The sequence below is a fragment of the Chlamydotis macqueenii genome, chromosome 7 (genome assembly GCF_036417535.1).
Source record: "Chlamydotis macqueenii isolate bChlMac1 chromosome 7, bChlMac1.mat, whole genome shotgun sequence".
NCBI lineage: Eukaryota > Metazoa > Chordata > Aves > Otidiformes > Otididae > Chlamydotis > Chlamydotis macqueenii.
In genome coordinates, this window is record NC_141562.1 from 24212513 (window position 1) to 24233972 (window position 21460).

Consider the following 21460-nt stretch of genomic DNA (forward strand, 5'->3'; position numbering starts at 1 on the left):
AAGCACCGAGCAGGAGACCTGGCTGCATCTGAGCAGCACAGCTGCACGCAGGAGCAGACCTCAGACCAGCCCTAAAATCTGCTTCCTTTGCTGTTATTAGGGTCTCCCATAACCTAACCAAGCCAAGGAGACCTTTTCACAGCAGCGATGATGAAGCAAAAGTCCAGGCACACCATGCATAAGGCAGGCTTGTAGCTGAAGAAGCAGAAATATTACAACTGGCCTGAAGGAAACAGGAATGAAAGTGTGTGTGTGAGAGGAAGGACCAGAAGAAGCAACAGAGCAAGGGTTAAAAGAACGGTCTGTATTGATAACCAAGGATGTGACCGACTGCACTAAAACTAGGTAAACACTGACAAATGTGGTGTTTGCGACAAGCACAGCAGCCAGCACCTTGATAAGCCTCACACGAATGACTTGTCAGAGGAAGGCATGGGTGCTGATAGAGCCCCTGTGCAGATAACTCCTTGGGGAAAAAAAAAAACTGTGCTCCAATAACAGAAGGATGGTGGCAAGGTTGCAGCAGATCCTTTGTGCAAGTCCCTCCTCCTCCTCTCCCAGCAGGAAGGCAAACTGCAGAAGCTAAGGTACCCAAAATGAGCACAAAAAGGCACTAAGCAGCCACCTCTCCTAGGGCTCTTGGGAGATGAGGTAAGAGAGAGTTGAAGGCAAAGGGATCATGCCCTAGGAACCGTTAGCTCCTAAAGATGGTAAAAGACCTGCTCAAAAATTTGTAGCTTGGCACTGAAGAGGAATCCAAGAGATGCAGTGAGGACTTGGCAGCTGGCACTCCTGGTCCCATCTCGCACAGGATCCTGCAGGAGCACCTGGGCGAGCTCCATGCATGTGAGTATGGGGGGAGTCAGCATAGGTGAGGAAATGAGTGCAATTGAAACAATTTTTCAAAATATGTATCATCTTCCTGCTCCATAAGGTCTTGCACTGTCGCTATATTAATTTCCTGTATCATAGCTACGTTTCAAAACTATTCCATTCTTAAATGAGATAAAGATGCAAAACCTTTGTTTATAACTGGCAAAGTCAGCAGGGTTTAAGGAGTTTTTGTTTTGGCATGATCAGAAGCACAGAAATTGTCTAAACTGAGCTGTGAGAGGCTCTGGGAGTTGAAAATTATTGGGCAAAAATATTGGGCAAAACAAAATAGAAGGGCAAGGAAAGGTGTCAGATGCTTTCAGTGATGGGAAGTGCAAAGCTGAAATTACTCACCAGCCTCTTGCCTTCATCATTCCCACCCAAAGTAAGTTGACTTCCCGTGTGCCTGTGTAAAGGGTGAGCAGATCGTGGCCCAGGAGGAGAGTCAGTGCTGAGAGTCATCTGAACAAGAGTGGTCTGGGAGCCCAGCCAGTTTATAAGTGGATTTTAAAGCTAGGGTTGCCACATCTGCTCCAAGGAGGCAGCCCCACAAATTTCTCTTTGCAGAGTTACTGTACAGCTCCTATTTCTCCTTCAGCCTGCTAGTCCTCATTTCCATGTTCACATCTCTTTAAGTGAGCCCCCATCTCTTTGGGATCAGATCCTGATTTCAATTAGCATCATTGTCCTTATGAGTATCTGAAGTTTAAGTGGTTTTTCTCATGTTGGTCTTTCTCCAAGTTTTGTTGTTTCCTGTGTATGCTCGTGGTTTCCATAGATAGTCTGGACATTATTTATCTATCCTCCCTGGTTGTGCAGTTCCTCCCAATGAATTACAGAGCAGTTTGCCACTTCTGCTTGAGGCCTTTGCTCCTTCATTCATATCAGTGCTACACTGAGTGTTTTAATGCTGTTCTAACATGTCATCTCGATATGTTGCCCTGTGCTCTTATACAGCTTGATAGTTCCACATAATAGAACTCCTGTCCCAGCCAGTTTTAAATTATAAAAAAGTACATTGCATGTCTATTTTAGGATTTTGTACTGATAATTGTTGGAAACTTTAACTCAGCTTTTCTCTGCTATGGGTAACTGTTAAACAGAACAGCGTTTTGTTATTTTTGTTCTCCTTCCCCCCTTGAGAACTGTCATCAAAGGAAAAAGTCTGGCAAAGTACTCAGAATTGGTATGGTCCTATCTGAGAGCTCAGCTAGCACTAACTGGTATTGTTTGAGACAACTCTCGCATGAGTTTTCTTTCTTTATACTATTTCTACCTTGTCCCAGAGGGAAGTATATGTCCTGGATTGCAGAGATAGATGCTAATATGAGTCACTGCTTGGTATTTAGTGGTGAGAAACTTGACCGCTATCTGTCTTCCCAAATCCTAGCAGAAGCCAAGAAAAATCTGGATGCAGCAAAAGTTAGCACTTTCTTCTTCAGGGCTATTCTGCCCTTATCAGGCTATTTACTGCACAAGTGGGGCTGTTCTGCTGACTCAGCATCACAAGACGTGATGCCAGGGCAGCTCCAGGCCGCACTTAAGGAATTACAAAAGAGACTGTTAGAGCCGCAGGTTTTCTCTTTAGCTGATTTATAAGTGTATTTGTGTTCTTTCTTGCTCCTTTGTCCCAGAGGTGTTAATAAATAACTTTCTCAATGCCTCTTGCTCCTGCAGGAGACATGAGGAAAGAGGCCATGTGAACTTGCTCAAGCGCTACGGCTGGACTGGGGATCCTGCAGCTGGAAGGTGGGCTCTGGCTTGAGCTTGGGACCTCCCACAGCCAGATAGAGAAGGGCACTCAGAGAGGCTGGGAAATGCAGCGGTGGCAGGGAAGCAGCAGACCTGTAGCTGCTTTTTGCGCAGCCCCAGGTTTGCTGGCCATTCCTGCTGCCGAGGGGCTGCGCTTCTCTTAACAGAGCCAGCCAGCGGCTCTTTTCCATGCTATAAATCTGCCCCCTTTGCTGGAGTGGCTGTCTCTCAAGCTTGTTGCTTCTTCAGCTGAAGTAACCTCCGTTTTGTTGGCTTTTGACAGTGGAAAGTGTTGATTTCTCTGCCCAGTAAGCATCTTTGAACACACGGGCTAGAGCACAGAGCAGAAAGATGGAGGTGTATGTTTCAGAAGAGCTTGGGACTTCCCTGCTTGCACCCCCTTGCTGGGAACCAAGAGCGGCTCTTGCTCTTACTCCTCTGGGGGAGGCGCGGTGAGAAGTCAGAGCTGTAACATCCTTTTGCTGGGCCCAGTCCTGGGTGCAGTCTGTGCAGGTGCCTGCGGGCTGCTTGGTCACCCAGAAATGATGGTGGTTTAGTGCCCCTGCAGCAGCCCTTCACGTGACGTGCACAGACAGGGCAGCTCGGGCGCTTGCCAGAAGGACGGGTTGCTGTCACAGTCCCTTGTCCTTGTTACCACTGTGTGTCCATGCTGCCTTACCCAAAATATTTCATGTTTGTAATTTGAACTATTTGAGGCAAGGACTTTAGAGGGGCCAGGGAGGGGGAGTAACGAAGACATACAAATTGAAGGGCAAACTACAGTTTGATTATAAATGGGTTTCCTTTCCTGAGCCTAATTTTCCCCAGGATTCACTGCATGTCCTGGTAATAAGTAATCTGAACTTCAGAGATTAATAACATCCTATGCCAGCCCATTCATCCCACAAAACTTCTTTGCTGTTTTGTTCCACGTCTGAATGAGGCCTCCAGCCCTTGCAAGGTACTCTTCTGACTACTAAAATTTAGATTCATATTTAACTTAATATCTTTGTAAGCTCCAAGAAGTATTTATTCTCTTACAGTTGGGCACTTTGTCAAGGCCTGTGCCCTGCGACAGGGTTTCATGTTCCTTCCCATTGGTTGTCCTCAAAAATACCACAGGGTAATTTGTTTCCTGCTATTTGAAATGGAAATTGTAGCAGCCTGAGGAACAGAGCATGATATTCATGCCAAATACCATGAGCTGAATTCTCCTAATGGTTTGTGGGAATCCTAGTTATTAAAGCTGACCTCTGAGAAATCAGTATATTTTTCCACAAATAGTGGATGCACTCCTCAGCAGGAGTTCCCTGTCCCAGCTGTTCCCTGTCCTGCACTCTGTAATGAGGAATGGAGATACCAGTGCTGACAGCTGGAGGTACGGGGGCAAATCTGGAAATATTTAACTAAAGAGCTATCTTTTTTATGCATGCAGTCTTAACCTTGGCTTACTGAAAGGAGGCAGCAAGGCTGCTGCCCTGCCTGGATAGGAGGGGGCCTTTCACTTCATCTGCTGGAATTAGTTGCGAAGGAAAGGTGCCTGCAGTTTTCTCTGCTGCAAGTGGGTACCATGCATGTTAAGGGAGGAAAAACTCACTGGGTTTCTTGCAGTACTGAGATACGCTTCTCTAAAAGAGCAGACACCTGTGCTGGAAATCACACTTGATGGGTGGCAAAATCCAGGTGTAGGCAAAATCCCAGGCACAGATGAGCACTGCATCAATCCCCAGTGTATGCACTCGCACGCGGGGCTGCTGGGGAATGAGCATCATCTGTCCTTCCGCATACGTGGCTTCATCGTACAGGGGCTTTGCCAGTGGTGCTGCGGCTGCTGCACCAGCCTGGAACAGTGTTTGTGCTCCTGTGCTCAGTGTCCAATGGTTTTCAGTCCTGAGTGGGAAGTGAAACTTCAGGAGAAAAGCAGCTTGCTTTGCTGTGCAGAAATACTCGGGAAGTTCAGGTTCCCGCTGGCTGCAGCAGCGCGGGTGGTAGATGCGTTATTTTTTGGAAGCTGAGGAAGTGAGCCCCTAAAAGCGGTAGTGCTGCTCAATGCACAAGGCGATCCCAGGAACCTGCAATTCAGAGAAAAACATCCTTGAGATGTGGTGAGGGGCTTGGCAGCCTCAGCCCTTTCGAGACAGGAGAAGTTGTCAGTGGAGAGGACATGAGGAAACTGGTGGCTACTGGGAGGGCATATTTTGACACTGCTGTAAGCGCCGGGCACAGAGCGCGCTGTGGGTGGTGAGCAGTTCGGATGTGTTTTCTCTGCGGTCGTTCCCCCTGCCAGAACCTCCTGTTGGGGGTAGCAATATTTACAGTGCTCAGGACTTTGTGTTTTCCAGGAAGTTTCTGAACTTGCTGACCCAACACGGGTATTGAACAGGGGGGAACAGTTTTCCTGGAGGCTATTTCCCCTCTTTTGCCATGACAAAATCTAGATCACCCTAGTGTGGGCGGCTGATGGGGTACAGGGAAGGGTGAACTGTACTGGGTTGGTGATGTGACTCACGCATCACCAATCTTCCTCTTAAAGGAGTGGCCTTGCTGTCTTTAACAACAACAATAATTAAATAGTTGTATACACAATAGCTGCCTGGGGCTGAACTGGGAACCAGCAACCAATGCGGATGAAGGTTAGTGCCATTACCAGCTAGGATGCCGGAGACAGAGAAGGATGTGACTGTCTATACAGAGATGAGAAAAACTGGTATGATGGTGGATTTTAGTGAATGACAGGGTAATTCCTCAAAAACAAGAGTGACCATCTCATATTTTGCAATGCATTACTTCCAGCACAAGGGAAGTGTATACTGGCGCCAATCTTAATTGAGAAAGAAACATTGCTATGACAGTTTTTGGATTATTATGTAAGTAATGCACACTTATTCTGTGTCATCAAATAATGTCTAGTAGCTCTTAAAATAAGTGATTTTCCTAAATTTAAAAATACTTGAGCTGAATCAGTGGAGTATTTAAAATAGCCAAATAGGAATGCTAGTCAGAAGCAGCCTATTCACTTCTTATTCTGTTTCCCAAAAGCCTTAATGCAACAGTTGAAAGTGATGCTAATTTGAAAAATATCATCTCTAAAAGATGAATATTTAGGGAAGAAAATGGAAGCTGCAGTTAATGCAAATTTAAAGTTGGAAAGTCTAGAAGATGGTCAAAAAAGCATACAGAAAAAATTATGACTAGAGATTTAAAAAGAGTAGAGAAGACTTTAAGGATACTGAGCACAAAAGGAAGCCTAGCAGCACCATTGGCCCATTGCAAGTCAGCATATTAGAACTATCAGTAATAACAAAACTGAAAATGTGTCAGTGCTTGATGCTTCTTTTTTCTCTGAAAGAAAAACAAATGTCTTCACATCATGTAATATCCAAGTATATTTAAGCAATAACTTACGTGATAAGCTGGGATGGGGGGAGGGAAGTGATCCCAAACTCACTGGATATTTTCTGATGAAACTTCAAGCTTTGTGCATAATGGCAATAAATCTTCTCCACTTAAAACGTAGTTTTGATGGGCTGGTAGTAAATTAATACCAGAAGTTGCCTGGTAGGAGACTGATGTAACTGATAACGGTTGTTTCTTCTGAGTTGAAAACACTTCTGATGTGTGAATCCTAAAGAAATGAGCACAAATAGGGTACAGGCTTAGAAGCTCAGTAAAATCATATAAATGTGAAAATTAGCTGTCATTGTGTCAGCAATATCCTGCCACTTGTTGGTTGTATTTGAGAATATTGAGTTATCTCTGGCTGCTGGAATGTAAGCCAGAAGAATATCTTCCTGTAGAGAGAACAGGCATTGGGAAAGCTTTGGTTGGGCTGGTGTGTAATAACGGGGAGAGGGGCTGCGATGCAGGGATGGAAGGGCAGTGTGAGTGCCTTGCAGAGCGGCCAGGGAGGCTGAGCAGCGCACCCAGCACTGCCGAGCACCGTGGGAAGGTCTCTGACTGGGAAATCTGCTTTGTGCACAGGGTGAATGGAGGATTTGTTGGTGGGGCAGCCCGGGTCACAGGGGCTCCTGCCTGGAACCCCTCGGACATCACCCCTCCTGCAGTAAACCAGCACCGCAGGGCCAATGTAAGCAAGGCCATGGGACTGTCCTGAGCACAAAGCCCCTCTGTGCCGCTGCCGGCTGCGCGGGCGGCTGCGGAAGGGAGAGAAGGGGCCCGTGTGCTGCCTGATCCTTCGTGTCCATCTCTTGCTGCTGCTGCAAAGCTTTTGCAGCCTCTAGCACCCACCAACTATTGGTATTGCCATGTGCTTTTCTTTTTTTTCCAGGAAAACAGAGCTCCTCTAATGTGTCTTGTGCAATTTCCCAGGGATGTATCCCAGTCACAACTCTAAAAGCAGCAAAAGGATGAGGTGCTCCCACCCTAATAATGTTGTATGTGTGGACAGCATATAACAGGGTGGTTGCCATGGCTGAATTTTGTCTGAATGCAACCTGGAGCTTTGTTAGGGGAAGGAGGGAACAGACTTATTCAAATGCATCTGTATCCCACGAGTAAAGCATACGCATTGCACTGATCTTTGCTAACAGCATGGCTTATGAGTGCATTACCCTCCTTTTGTGAACTCCCTGCCTTCTGAATGGAGGAAACAGAGCTGGGAGAAAGTCCAGGAGCTACCGCTGCCCTGAGGCAGGATGATCTACAACAGCCCTGGCAGATAGAGACTTCATTTATCTGAAGACAGCTAACGTGTCTCCCTTGATCTTTTCTTTCTAAATTAAACAACTCAATTCCTTCAATCTTTCCTCATAGGTCAAGTTTTAGACTTGTGATCCTTCTTCTTGTTCTCATCTGGAGCTTCTCCAAGTGGTCTACATCTTTCCTGAAAGGCAGTGTCCAAAATTGGGCATAGAACTTCACAGGAGGCTTTACCAGCATTAGATGGAGGGAAGAATTACTGCAAATGGCTGTAGCTGCAAGAGTGTTTTCTCTGGAAGTGCTACTTAACCAATTGCTCACCACGCTGTCTTTGGGCGATGACTGTTTTCTAAATGTCATATTTGTTCTTGTCTTTACTCCAGAAAGTTGGATGTTTTCCCTAGACTCTCCTCTATTTATCAAATTTATTTTGAATTCCAGACCTATGTGTCAGTGTCCTTTTGCTCCCAACTTGGTATTATCACAGATACAGACGCACTCTTTACTCCATCTTCCAGCTCACTAACGCACACGTGTGTGTACACGTGGCACAGACTAGTTCAAGCACTCTGCGTAGCCGACATCCATAGGAATCTGCTGGGGTTTGAGATTTGTAGGGCTGTGTGATTTCAAAGTATCAAATGTCTCTGAAAGACAGCATCCAAAAAGCCCATTTTACATTGTTTAGATTATCCATTTCGCTGACATTTCAGTGTTCATACTTCAGCACTCACAAGTATTTAATCTAGAAAGACATAATCCAGTAAATGTGTATTTGTAATTAGCACCACAAGGAGGGCCAGAGATCACACCAGTATTTAGGCCACATCTTTGCTATGTAAGTAATTAAAACTTGGAGCAGAGCCTCCCATGCTGTTCCACATAATAGCTGTAAAAAGTGATGTAAAATCCTGATCTGAAGCTTGAATTCTAGTTTCAACCTGTTCAGTGTCTTGCCCTGACATTTTGAAATAAAACCTCTTAAACCAAAGCAATTCACTTGCTGTATATGTGCTTGTATGTATATTCTAAGACAAACTCGAGTCTCTCACCAGCCTTAGAAGTCTTTTGACTTTTCCAATAAGTTGACCTGAAACAGTTAGTTTAGATTACTTTGCAGCAAAATCTTCCTAAGTAACTTGGATAAGAGCATGTTTGAATGAAAAAGGCAGATGAAAAATGAGTAAGAAGTTAGATGAGGACAGAGAAAATTTCAGAAGAGTGTTGATAAATGAAGCAGTGGGGCTCTTACACGTATTTATGGACTCAGATGTTTGGTTGCAGTGAGTCTGAAGACAGGAGTGCCTTTTAGTGTGCCTTAAAACCTGATGCAAGTTCAGCAACCTCACTGAGTGTGCAATTCAGCCTGACACACTTCATCGCTACCAAAAGCTCATTTTCCCTCAGCAGGAGGTTAATGTGCCTCCGCCCCATCCACCTTGAAGAGCAGCACTGACTGCTCCCATCCCCTTTCCCTGCCATTCCTGCCAGCAGCACTTCATGGACATGGATTCCTGCAGCTGGTAAATGTGCACAGGCTGCATTGCCAGAGCCCCTGTCTACTGGGCTCTCTGCTGGCCTGGATGACATTTGTTTGCAAGCACCTGCCCTGAGGGATACTCCTGCCCAAGCTGCTCACCCTGTACCACAGAGCCAGTCACAGGTGCTGGGTGCATTCAGACTGCTGAGGGATTTGGGCACCCGTCAGCCATGGGCTCCTGTGCTCTTTCAGCTGGCAGGCAGGCAAGTTGTTGCTCCTTGCTTTAAAAATACGGCAGCATCTGACTCATTTCATTCCATACTGTTCCCAGTTTCTCAGTCTTTAAGTATACCCGTGTGCTTCTGTGATGGGTCATAATTCAGTGTGTTCTCAGCACTGTGCTGTGTCTCTCCAATATGTTTAGGTTCAGGAACTCTGCGGACTGTATTTGCGTTTGCTGGGCTACATGATTGCATGAGCATCCAGCAGCTCTCCCGCAAAGTCTGGACATGTGCTTAGGAAAACAGTTACTGGAGAGAATCCCAAGAGACTGCAGCAGCAGCGTGGGTGATGAGCAGCAGAGGTAGCTGCCAGCTGATGGGCAGGATTCGTAAGACACCGTCTTGTTCTCTGTCGTCACTCCAAGCCCCGTGGGCAGCAGGCAGTGTGTCTTGGAACTCCCTTTGCTTACAGCATGAGGCACAGCTGATTTAATTAAATGTGATCAAATGTGGGATTGCTGGGGTTGCATAGGAGAGGTGCTGGGTTGACTTAGCAGTGGCCGTGATGGTCGATGATTGTGTGTCTGAGGTGGTACAGGTCCCACCTCACTTCAGTTAGGCTGAGACTGCATCATCTCCTGGTGTAACGTATACTCCTGTGCAAGGCTGGGCTCTTTGCAGCTCTGGTAAGAAATGCTTAAGAAAAATAAAAGCAGATTATTCTGTACACAGAGAGGGGCTGCTGAATTGTTCAGGGCGATGGAGAGGGCTGGAAAGACTAAAATCCAGAAAGGTTAATTGTTTATAAATTGGTTAAAAGAATAAACTCCAGGAGGATTGAGAGTTGCAGAAGTTTTGAGACAAAGGTGGAACAAAGACAGACGGAATAAACCAGCAATAAATAAATTAAGACTGAAAATTATGTTTCTGACCAGACAGAGGTGTGCTGAGAACATAAAGGTGACAGTGAGGAACTGTCCCTTGTCAGTCTGGCAGTGCAGTGCAGTGGCGAAGTGATGGCCTTGCAGTACAGCCTCTTGTGATCCCTTCTGTAACAGGCTGAGTGTGAGCACCCAAAGGAAGGAGCAACAACTTCAGCTGTTGTGCTAAGCCATAGCTTAGAACTATATTTGTATTTATTAGAGATGATGGGTCACAATGAGGTTATCTGAACTGAGCATGACTTTGGACTGTGCACAGTATCTCTGCTTTTCTTTTTGACGATCCTCATTTCAGTTCTTAAGCCAGCCTTAGACTCTTCTTATTGCATCTCTAAAAGCAGCTGGTTGCTTGATTTCTTTTAACATTTGTTGCTAAGTCCTGTTTGGTGAGGTGGAGGTGGGCAGCCTTGGATGTGAGTGACATTTCCTGGCACGCAGAGCTGCCAGTGACTTAGCGTGATTTTGACTGGAGGAGCAGTTTCGTATTTGTCTGGAAGTTCTGGAAGACACCAGGGACGATCCTACTTCCTTGCCTTCACACAGAGCTGCCTCCCACGCTGCTGCGATCCTTCCTGGGTTATCCAGAGAGAGCAACAGGGTTTCTGCAGCAAAACTGGTGTTAGCTGGAGCGGCTGGCAGCGTCACGCTCGGTTGATAGCTAACTCAGAGACAGAAAGGATATTAGATCTGTTTATGTTCTGGGGCCTGCACCAATCACTGGATGGAGTCAGTGGTAGCCCCTACAAAAAAACAAAGAGACCAAAATTAGAAACAGACAGAGATGCCTGAGCAGCTGGGCTGTGCTCCAACATCTGGAGAGTGCTTAATGCCTGCACAGCCGGGCAGGGGTCCAGTACCAGGCAGCTCTGAGCTTTGGGGTGGAGAAGAAGAAAAGCAGCATAATTTCTATGCCAATTTACGGCCTTATGTGATGTTTTTATTGCCACTGACGGTGGGTACTGCAGGAGAAAGAGCAGAGATCTGTCTCTATTTGGGTTCTGGCTGGGCACAGAGACAGATCACGCCTGCTTAACCCTTAGCTGAGGGAAACTGCTAGTGGAAGAAAATTCCTGAGGCAAGGAAATCAGAGGTGCTAGAGGGTCAAGTATTGCCCCATTTGATGGAGACTGAGGAGTGTTTGCCTGGCATTCAGCAACATGAACTTAGGGTGCAAAGGAGCTGGAGGAGTCTAGGGAATAAGTTAATTCTTTGCCATGGCAGGGCCTGCAATTGTGTCTAGAGCTGATGGAGGTAACCAAGTGTACAGAAAAGGAACTTGTTCAAACACCTCACCTTTAGCAAATGATAGGTGAGTTTTATTTTAATTACATTGGATTTTTTATCTGGATTTGTAATGTTATGATTTTGTTTTGGTTTTTTTTTAATAATCAAGTATTCATTTCTGTGCAATTTAAGTGCCATTTGGAAGGTTATTGCTTTTCTAGGCGACCTTCGGGATTATGCTTATCATTTTGTACCTTTTTTTGTATGAAATGCTTCAACAAAATGCTGCTTGGTAGCATTAGAGTTCACACAGATGGATGCTCTGGTATGGGGTACAGCAATGAAATCACATATTTACAATCCCCAGAGTCCTGAAAAGTGCTCATGAGACTGAGCTAAAATTCAACAGGCCAAAGTCATGTTCAGGGTTAAGGAAATAATGTGCCTTGGAAAAAAATGACTAGTCTCAGGTTTCAGGTGGGATGCAGACAATTGTTATTCTGCCTCTGCCTACAGACAAGGGATTTCTACAGCTGTTTATTGAGATGGTCCATTACAGTAAGAAAATTGCTCCTGCTTTGCTGCTACTTTCAGAGGGTGGCTGCTGAAAAGATAAGCAGACAGACAATACCCATCACAACAGGAAGTTTGAAAATCTTATAACTGATGCAAAGTTATGCAACTGGTGCATCCTGCAATCTTGTGAAAGTAAACATCCAATAAAGCCGTTAGTGGCTGCCTCTAGGCAAGATCTCAGAGTAAGGGTAGCAAAAATTATGTGGATGTGCTGTGCAACTGCCAGCAGCAGTTTCCGTTTTCAAGCATGCAAGCTTCGTATCTATACCGTACAGCTAATTATACATTATAGCATCTGTTTTTATTCATTTTTCTAGTGTTAAAATAATTTTTATTCAACAGACATGCTCAGTGCTGTCATAATCTGAGCCAACTACTACTCTCTCCAATAAGAAGGAAAGTCTCCCAGCTGTCATGCTCTGCTGTTTCTAATCACTTCAAGCCATGAGTTCTGGGCTTTTTTGAATAAAGCTGTGTAAAATGCATTCTTACCTCCTGCTGTCTGGTATGTGCACTAGACTATTTTTTTAAGCTGCATTCTTGGAGATACTGGCAAGCATGCTGTGCCTCAAAGAGGCACTCACAAAATGCAAGCATAACAAGCTTCCAAATTTCACAGTTAGCCTCACATGAGCGCAATGAGAGGGAGCACAAAGCTCCAAGTTAGCATTAGGTTTCCCGTGGACCTGCCTGCAGGGACACCTTCAGAACAAGTTCTCTTGGCACTTTTAGGTTCCATTTTCTCTAGGTAGGTGGGAAGACAGTGTTTGTCTACAGTTGGAGATTTGCAGAGGTGCATTGCTTCTTTTCACTTTGACTAACTTCTGAAAATAGCTCTGTGATTTTAGGCTGCTGTAAGGTTGGGTAACACTTTGTATGGTTCTGGCACCTGGGGCTACCTTTTATGTGAAGCCAGAGTGGTGAGAAGATGACTCGGTTCAGAACTTGAATGCTTTACATATTCACATGCATGATGTGGGGCTCCAGGATGGATTCAGAGCATTGACACAGTATCACCTCAGGGCTGGAGAATGACCCCTGGAACTGCAGTTCTGGCATGCAGATGCATAGCAGGTTGAGTAAGCTTACTTTCCTGGACCATGGAGATAGCTGATGTTGTTGCCTGCACAGAGGTATTGTCACCTTGGATGACCTTTAATATACTTCTAACATCTCCTAGAGTATTTGTGTATAAGAGAAGATAAATTAGTACCTGTGTAAGCAGTCCAGCAATCAGTGGTTTTGAGTATGGAGCATCAGTGTGGGTAGACATAGATTTCATGTCATAGTGGGAGCAGATATGTCCTCTAGAGTGCCAAAGCTATTTGTTAATAATAAGTGTTGAATTCACGGCTAGATTATAAATATGGAAAGTATTTTTGGTGATACCTTTTCTAGAGCTTTGTGTTGTGGATGGTATTTTTATTAAACAATTACCAAACTGGCTGAGCCTAAGTTGTGAAGGGAGATTTCCACCATGGGATATATGAAGGAGAAACCAGAGCAGGAAAATATAAAGATGGCATTATGTTAGTCAATAACAAATGCAAGTATATGTATATTGGTTTAAAGCTGAAATTCCATATTGGTTGTGAAGGATTTCCATCAGCCATAAGTGGCTTTTTAACAGAATTCTACTGCTTACCCTTTATTTTAAGCCACAAAATGTTAATATGTAAGATAGGTCATGCCAAATGTATGAGTAACAGCTAAGGAATCAGACTGGTACAAGTTTTGCAAAGAGTGTGATTTTTAACCATGTTATACCAATTCTGCAAATATGGACTATTCATAATTCACTGGTCTTGTGAGAAGTGACATCAAAAATCTCCATAAATTTCTTAAATACCCTGTGGAGTGCAGGTCGTATTTTCTATTTAGCATTGCCAGGGTGCAGGACAGCATCACTTGAACTGTGACTGCCACATACTGAAATGTTAGTGTTAGGCTTCCCAAAGGCATTACCAGTGATGAGGATGTTGTTATAAACATTGTAAAAACAGTGAAGCACAAAGTATACTAGGACAAAATGTCACAGAGGTTGAAGCTTTGGTTTCCACAAGGTTATGCTGTTTATATATTAGCAGCCTGTTCTTTCAGCTGCTCAAGGATTATTAAGTGAAATGCAGAGCTGTAGAAGAAGTTGGTGCTTGCCCCGTACCGATGCTTTTGCTCAGTCACCCGCAGGTATCTCAAGGACCAGCTAGCTATAAGCTGCTTCTTGAAGGTCCTCCTTCATCGCCATTTGGCACAGGGCAGCCCACGGAGACGTGGCACAGCCCGTGAGAGCAGATCAGCAGGACACCAGGGCTGAGCTCTGCCTCTAAGAAACCCCACATGAGGACATGAAGCAGGAGATGGGAGCAGCAATGGACAAAGGTAGATGCTTCATAGTGGACAGGGACTGCAGGAACGTGTCTGAAGACCTTTGAGGTGAGGTAGGATGGGCTACTGGTATATTAACATGCTTTTTCTGCTTTAGTCACAGGTACCAAACCAAAGATGTCCTGGACAAGAAAGATTCTACTCATCCTGGGATTCCTCTCTACTTTGGCTGTAATTGCTTTAATTACTGTAGCAGTTACCCAAAACAAACCACTTCCGAAGAACATTAAGGTATTCTAAGCTGAGGCTCTTATAGGAAAAAAAAGCCAGGGTGGGGGGTTAAGGTATGCATGGTGCTCCAGGATACCTTGCTGCCCTTGCTGGGTCTGGCTAATCTCTCTGGCTTCATGCACCTCAAGCATCCCGTTTCACATCTGGCAAGGTAAAAATATATGGCTTCACTGGGGATCATCTCTTAAGTAATCAGGTCTAATTTTGCTGCTTCTCAGCTCTGGTATCCTTTGATGGAAAGTTTGCACCAAAGCACTGCTGGAAGAGTAATGACACAGCATGTTCCCACAGCTGCCAGATAGGCTGTTAATTTCTGGTCCCTCGCATGTGGAGACCAGCATGCGCTGTGTCTGGTTCAGTGCCTCAGGTACAATGACTGCTCTGTTTTGCCCACAGTATGGGATTGTGCTGGATGCAGGGTCGTCCCACACTAACCTGTATGTGTACGAGTGGCCAGCGGAGAAGGAGAACGACACTGGGGTGGTGCAGCAGGTGGAGGTGTGTAAAGTCGAAGGTAAGAGGAGAAAAGGGACCTGTGGAAGGGGTGTGGGATGAAGAAGAGGTAATGCAGCCAAAGGGAGGGGGAGGAGAAACCTGGAGGAAGAAGCCAATAGTGCAAACAGTGTTACATCTCTGGGCCACTGTATATCCCACGACTTTCCATGGGGAGCTGTATGTTCCTGACCTTCCTGGCAGAAAAGCAGGATCCACTTTTCCTGTTGTTTTTAGGATGTTTGGAAGCGCTTACTGGGAAGAACTACACCAAAGAATACACTTAAATAAATAAAATGTCTGCATGTGCCCTTGCTGAAGTGACAATGAACATCAGGCAGCAAGAGAGGAGGGCATGGTTTGCTCTTTTTCAAGGCGCCTGTGCAAGCTTGGCACTGGGCTTGCAGGCCAAGGTTGCTCAACTTAGGCATGTCATTTTTTTTTTTTAATTCTGTTTAATTTCTGTGTAGATATTGTATGGTTTAGGAAGCCACAAATGAAGGATGCCCAAGAATGCACATGACAAGGAACAGAGTGGACCATCACAAATCACTGCGCTCTGGGGGAAGGAGAGGTGTTGTCAGAGCCTGCCTGGGGTCTTTTCAGGCATGGCTGCAGCGCAGGGGAGAGTCACTCTGTTATCAAGCTGCTGCAATAGTTGGCTCGGTGCTGCAGAATGCCACGCCACAAGCAGCACACTGAGCGTACAGCAACCCACAGCAAACGCAGAGCGGGCTCCACTGCCGCCCATGTGGGCCCTGCTCCTGCGGCAGTCCCTTCACCAGGGGACAGGTGGCAGGGAGGGACAATGAATTTCTCTTTGGGTTAGCATGAAAGGGGATGGCTGCAAAACACTCAATGTTGTAGTGTAAGCATACAACACACAAGCAAATGACAGCATCTTCCCCGAGAGAACCCAGTGTAGTCAAGGGTCAGGGATTTCAGGCCCAGATCCAGGGTACACCCAGGCAGAAGCAGAGATGATTCTGCAGCTGTCCAGGTCATACTAGGCAAATGATGTGTCTCACTGCAGCCCTCACTTGCTAGTTCATAGCCTGCTCGTTGCAGAATGGGTGGCAGATGCTGGGCGCTGTGACCATCCCTGCATGCATCGGGTTTAGTTGGTGCTGTAGAATTTCTGAAACTCCCTAGAAATGGGGTGGTTGAATGTGATGTTGCTGCCTGTGATAGTGATACGGTTTAACATGACTGCTCATGACAGCACTCTAAGGTTACGCTTGGAGTTTGAGCAATGAAGTGTCCTTATTTCTTGCAGGTCCTGGGATCTCAGGTTACTCCCATGCCACGGAGGAGGCCGGTCCCTCTCTGGCACAGTGCCTACAACAAGCAGAGGAGGTGATTCCCTCACAGCAGCACCAAGAGACACCCATCTACCTCGGAGCAACTGCTGGCATGCGGCTTCTCAGGTACTGCAGGGCTTGTCCCCCTCTCCTGCAGCACTGCATCTGGGACCGCCAGGGATGCTCAGTGGGAACCGCTTGGGCAAAGTCCTTGGAAATGCTGCCAGTTCACCCTTTGCCCAGATACTCTCTTCATACGATGATCTCAGCCCCAAGACTTCCTGGGCTCTTCCCTTGCTTGCCCAGCAGGTCCATTTCCACTTGCTTCAACCTTGCATCTTCTCCAGCCAGCCACATCCAGTGTGGAGATGCCAGGAGGGTAGCAATGCCCAAGCTGATGCTCAGGGGATGCTCAGACATCCCCCACATCAAGGGGATGCTCACATGTCCCCTACAGTCTGGGATTAGGCCTGACCTAAGATTTTTGTGTGCAACCATGTTGCAACTCCCCACATACCTTGACTCAGCCAAGACCATCAGTGCCAAGGTAACTTTATAATCATATCTCCTCCTTAATTCCCATTTGTGATTTTCATGGAGGTGCCCCAGACCTCTTGCCTGGCTGGGACAGGGAGTTGATCTTATGTATGTATTGCCTAGGGAATCTCCCTGGGGATACTTGAGGGCATGGATTTCTTCTGTAATGGTGATGGCGAAGAGTGAAAGGAATCTTCACAGTGCAATCCCTATGTGCTCCAGGAGAGCAGAGAGCTCTGGTCTCTGCTCCAATACCACTCTCAGCTGCAGAGTCTGTAAGTGTCAGAGCTGGTGGCAGCTGTGCTGTCAAGATCTGACAGAGAGGGATGTGGCCCATTAGAGCCGGATGTACTCGTATGCAGGACTGTTCTGTTATAATTAACACTTGATGGGGATTTGCAGCCTGCCTGCTCAGAATAAAGCCCATAGACTGCAGAGAGCTGTCAGCCCGCGTCACTCCATCCTTTCTTCCATTCATCCAGCTTGGAGAATAAAAGTGCAGCTGACAAAGTCTTGTCCTCAGTAGAGAAGACACTACGCTCAGCTCCCTTCAACTTCCAGGGTGCTAGAATCATCAGTGGTCAGGAAGAAGGAGCCTATGGATGGATCACCATTAACTACCTGCTGGGCAATTTCAAGCAGGTACTGTATCAATGGCAAACCCATACCTGAATCATCAGCTTGCAGCACTTTGTAAATCATGCCTTGCAGGAGGGTGTTGCAGGCACTTTCTTCCCTTGTACGCCGTATTTACCAGAGATCAGGAAGCTGCACATCTTGCCTCAGCAATTACTGGGAGTACATCCTGATACCAGTAAGTATCAGGATGTACCACTGTAGTCAGGCTTAAAGCACTGAAATAAAACAGCAGCATCTTCGATAACTTTGCTTGGATACAGCATCGTCCTCACTTCCTGATTTAAAATATTTCTGTGCCTGCAAAGTTCAACAATGATTCTTTACTGTTGAGCTTATAAATCTTAGAATCATAGAATGATTTGGGTTGGAAGGGACTTTAAAGATCATCTAGTTCCAACCACCCTGCCCCAGGCAGGGACACCTTCCACTAGACCAGGTTGCTCAAAATCACCTGGGAGCTGAAACTGTAAGCCAACTGTTTGGTTTGGTTTTTTTCACATAACAGTTATATTGGATTTCATATTCTTAGTCCTCCTGCAAAGACTCAGATATGATCCATCTTCTGCTTTTCTGAGCCTGCATCTTTTTCTTTTCTTGTTCCAGCTCCCATCTCGTGCTTCTCGCCAGGTCTTCCTGCCTTTCCTGTGTTCTGTGCTTCTGCTTCTCTCCTCATAGGTCTTTCTGTCTTTCTCTTTTTTTTTTTTTTCCTCCCAAATATATCTTCTCCATGCCTGATGTATCTGTTTTTACTTTGAATTTTTTTTGTTTGTTTGTTTTTAAAGTCTGGCTGGACAAAATTTCTGCATTCCCTGAAATCCCTCAGTGAGACATCAGGAGCACTAGACCTTGGAGGAGCCTCAACACAGATTACCTTTGTACCAAATAAACGCTATTCTGAGTCCCCAGAGAACCTGCTCTACTTCCGCCTCTATGGCAAGGATTACCTAGTGTACACACACAGCTTCCTGTGCTATGGGAAGGACCAGGCTCTGCAACAGAAACTGGCCAGGGACCTACAGGCAAGTACATCTGTGATTGCAGGCGGAGATCCCTGACCCTCCCAGTTCTGCCATACTGATGCTGTAAAAGTTGCTGTGTCCGAGCTAAATGTCTCATCCCTTAGTCTGGATTTGTGAAGTGTCATTATCCTCCATAAAAACGGGGCAAATGCCAAAAGAGATGACAGTCAACATTTTCAAAAGTACTACCAATTTGAGATGCCTTGATTCTTGGGCGTGGGACAGCGGGAGTACTGTGCTTAACTGAAGTACTCAAGGGAGGTGATGTCTCACCATCTCTGAGAATCCCAGAGCAGCAGCACCTTCACAAAATGTGGCTAAAAGCAATTTGTCCAGGCTCCTACAGGGAGGTTGTGGCAGTATCCCACATCTCCCACATCACAGCCAATACCTTAAACTACCCTCGTCACTTTGACCTGATGTGTGTATCTCGATGTGATGTTCTGTGACAAGTGCCTTCTGGCACTTTCCCAGGGTGTTACTCTAGAGTTAAGTGTAACAGCTTGGGTTGATTTTACTTTCAGACCGTGGAGGACAGCAGCCTCTTTGATCCATGCTTTCTCCAGGGCTATCAGAGGACTATAAACATAAGTGACTTCTTCAAAAACCCTTGTACATCAGCCGAGAAAAAGCAATTCCCTTTCAGCCAGCTGTACATACAGGGAGAGGGGAATTATCAAAAGTGCCGAAGAAACATCCAGAAACTCTTTAACAAAACCAATTGTCCTTACTCCAGTTGCTCCTTCAATGGGATATACCTACCTCCATTGCAAGGGGATTTTGGGGTAAGTTTTCACATTCTTCAACTTTCTGTAAACTCAGAGCAGAAACTCAGAGTAATGCTAGAGTCTATTCTTCATGGCTGGGTCAGGAAATCATTTACAAGATGGCTCTTTGGGCATGTAACTACAAAAGTAGTGCTGTGCTTGCTGTGAGGACAGAACATGTAAGAGCTACCCCAGTAGATACTGGCCTACCAGTACTGCACTGTTCCAGTTCCTGTAGGCATCTCCTTGGGGTGCTCCGTTTACTGATTCTTTTTTCAAGCAGTCCTGTCTGATGGCCAGCACTAGGGGCAGGAGAGCCTGCTGGAGGCCATGCATGATACACTGCTCCTCCAAACCCTGTCTCCTGAGATCAAAGGTGGTACCAGATCTGAAATTCATCCAGAAGTGTGAGCGCTACTGAAACCAATTAGCCAGCTCATCTTTGCAGACATGATGAGAAGACAGTGCACGCTCTGAACACACGTCGTATGTGACACCACACTGAACATCAGTTCTAGAGCTGAAAGACTTGGGTGGCTATGGGAACTTTTAATACTCCCTTGCCCTGTTCATAAACTACCCACTACCTATTAGCTATTGGCCATGGTCAGAGATGGGTTTTCTGGACTTTGGATTATATGCTGGGGCTGTGTAAGTCCTTTCAGACCACCACCCCTGCTGTTTGTGGTGACATTGGCTGCACGCTCATCTCATTCAGTTGCCAAAATGGGTTCACATTTGTGATGGCATTCACCATGTGCCACTCTGGCAAGAGTGCATAGAGGAGAGGGATTAACGGAAGTTCTCTGGGATACTGTGGTCAGTGAAGTTCCTACCTCCACCTTCCTTTTGGAGTCCTTAGCTCTCATCAGCTCTGAGGCGTGTGTCTCAAAATGACATCGCTCTTGAAAATATACCTAGTTTTGTGTGTGTGATGTTGCTGCTTATAGTTTTCTATCTGTAAATAAAATCATTTTCTTTTGTGGGATTTCCACTGTCCTGCTCATGCTGAGGCCCAGTTAGGTTAAAATATTCTTTCTCCGTCAGGCTTTTTCAGCTTTCTACTTTGTGATGAACTTTTTGAACCTGACCAGTGAACAAAGCCCCGTTGCCCTGGACAAAGTGGCCAGCACCATTGAGACCTTCTGCACCCGGCCTTGGCATGAGGTGAGCAGCACCTGTGGCAGTGGGCTGGGGCTGCTGGGTGGCAAGAGGTGCTGATATTTTTCTGGTTGGGGGTAATTTCCAAGGCAAGAGGGGGAAGATTTCCCTGCCCCTCAGCACCTGCAGTGGATGCTCAGGCACAAGCTGGAGCAGGGGGAAGCTGTGTTTAACAGCCTGGTGACTTCTCCCTCCTTCCCTAGGTGAAGGCAGCATACCACCAAATAAAAGAAAAATACCTGAGTGAATATTGTTTCTCGGGAGCCTACATCCTCTCTCTCCTGGAAAATGGCTACGAATTCACTGAAAAGAACTGGCAAAGGATCCACTTCCTTGGAAAGGTGTGTTTCGTGGCGGGAAGAGCTCTACCCCCGTAGCAAACTGCAGCCTCTGCTGCACAGCCTGGCCCTTTTTCCCCAGGGGTGCCACTGCCCCAGCAATGCCACAAGCAGCCCCTTCACCTCCCAGCCCTGATTCTGCTCCTCTCCCATTTCAGATTGGCAGCAGCGATGCAGGCTGGACCTTGGGCTACATGCTGAACCTGACTAACATGATCCCTGCAGAGGAGCCCGCTGTGCCCCCTCTTTCCCACGGCAGCTACGTGGGGCTGATGGTGCTGTGCTCCCTCGTGCTGGTGTCCGTGCTTCTGTCTGCCTGGCTTCTCTTCCACAAGCCCAAGTGCCTGCAGAAGGGGATTGTTTAGGAAGAGCCTTGGGGGCAGCGGGGCCATGTTACCCCAGCCGCTCAGGACTAGGAGACCCCTGCAGAGCAGGCTGTACTGCAGAGCCCCTCTCGCCTCTAACTGAGGCTACTGACTGTGTACAACAAGGGCATTTATTTCTTCTGACTCACATTTGCACTGACAGAAGTTGGGACATCAGGCTCACCACCTCTCTCTGCCAAGGACAGACAAGCAGGTGTCCCCTCCTTGAATGGGTCGTACTTTCATTCAGTAAAACTCTGCTGCTTGTTGGTTTTTGCCTTGTGTACAGCAGTATAAAGAGAAAAGCAGCAGCAATCTTTGGGAGCCAGCGCTCCTGCAAGGGTAATCTCAGGGTCACACATCCCACTGAGCTCTTGGGAGCAATCGCACACAGGGCGATCCTGCTCCTCCTCCGCTGAAGCCGTTCCCAAGAGCCCTTCCTGCACCAGCACACCTCCGCTCGCCTGCCCGCGCCCTGAGTCCTCACAGCCCTACAGTT

At 46.4% G+C, this 21460-nt stretch overlaps 1 protein-coding gene across 1 annotated transcript in view; it reads left to right on the plus strand.

Annotated features, from left to right (window-relative positions):
- ENTPD1 (ectonucleoside triphosphate diphosphohydrolase 1) overlaps nucleotides 1-21229 on the plus strand; it is a 30892-nt gene extending 9663 nt beyond the window's left edge. The window contains exons 2-10 of the mRNA XM_086751963.1: nucleotides 14209-14342; nucleotides 14739-14856; nucleotides 16111-16261; nucleotides 17155-17314; nucleotides 18094-18330; nucleotides 18855-19115; nucleotides 20145-20264; nucleotides 20462-20599; nucleotides 20755-21229. Coding sequence (XP_086608089.1) covers nucleotides 14209-14342; nucleotides 14739-14856; nucleotides 16111-16261; nucleotides 17155-17314; nucleotides 18094-18330; nucleotides 18855-19115; nucleotides 20145-20264; nucleotides 20462-20599; nucleotides 20755-20961 — 1526 coding nt within the window. The 3' untranslated portion in view covers nucleotides 20962-21229. The remainder of the gene's footprint in view (nucleotides 1-14208; nucleotides 14343-14738; nucleotides 14857-16110; nucleotides 16262-17154; nucleotides 17315-18093; nucleotides 18331-18854; nucleotides 19116-20144; nucleotides 20265-20461; nucleotides 20600-20754) is intronic.
- The last annotated feature ends 231 nt before the right edge of the window (nucleotides 21230-21460 follow it).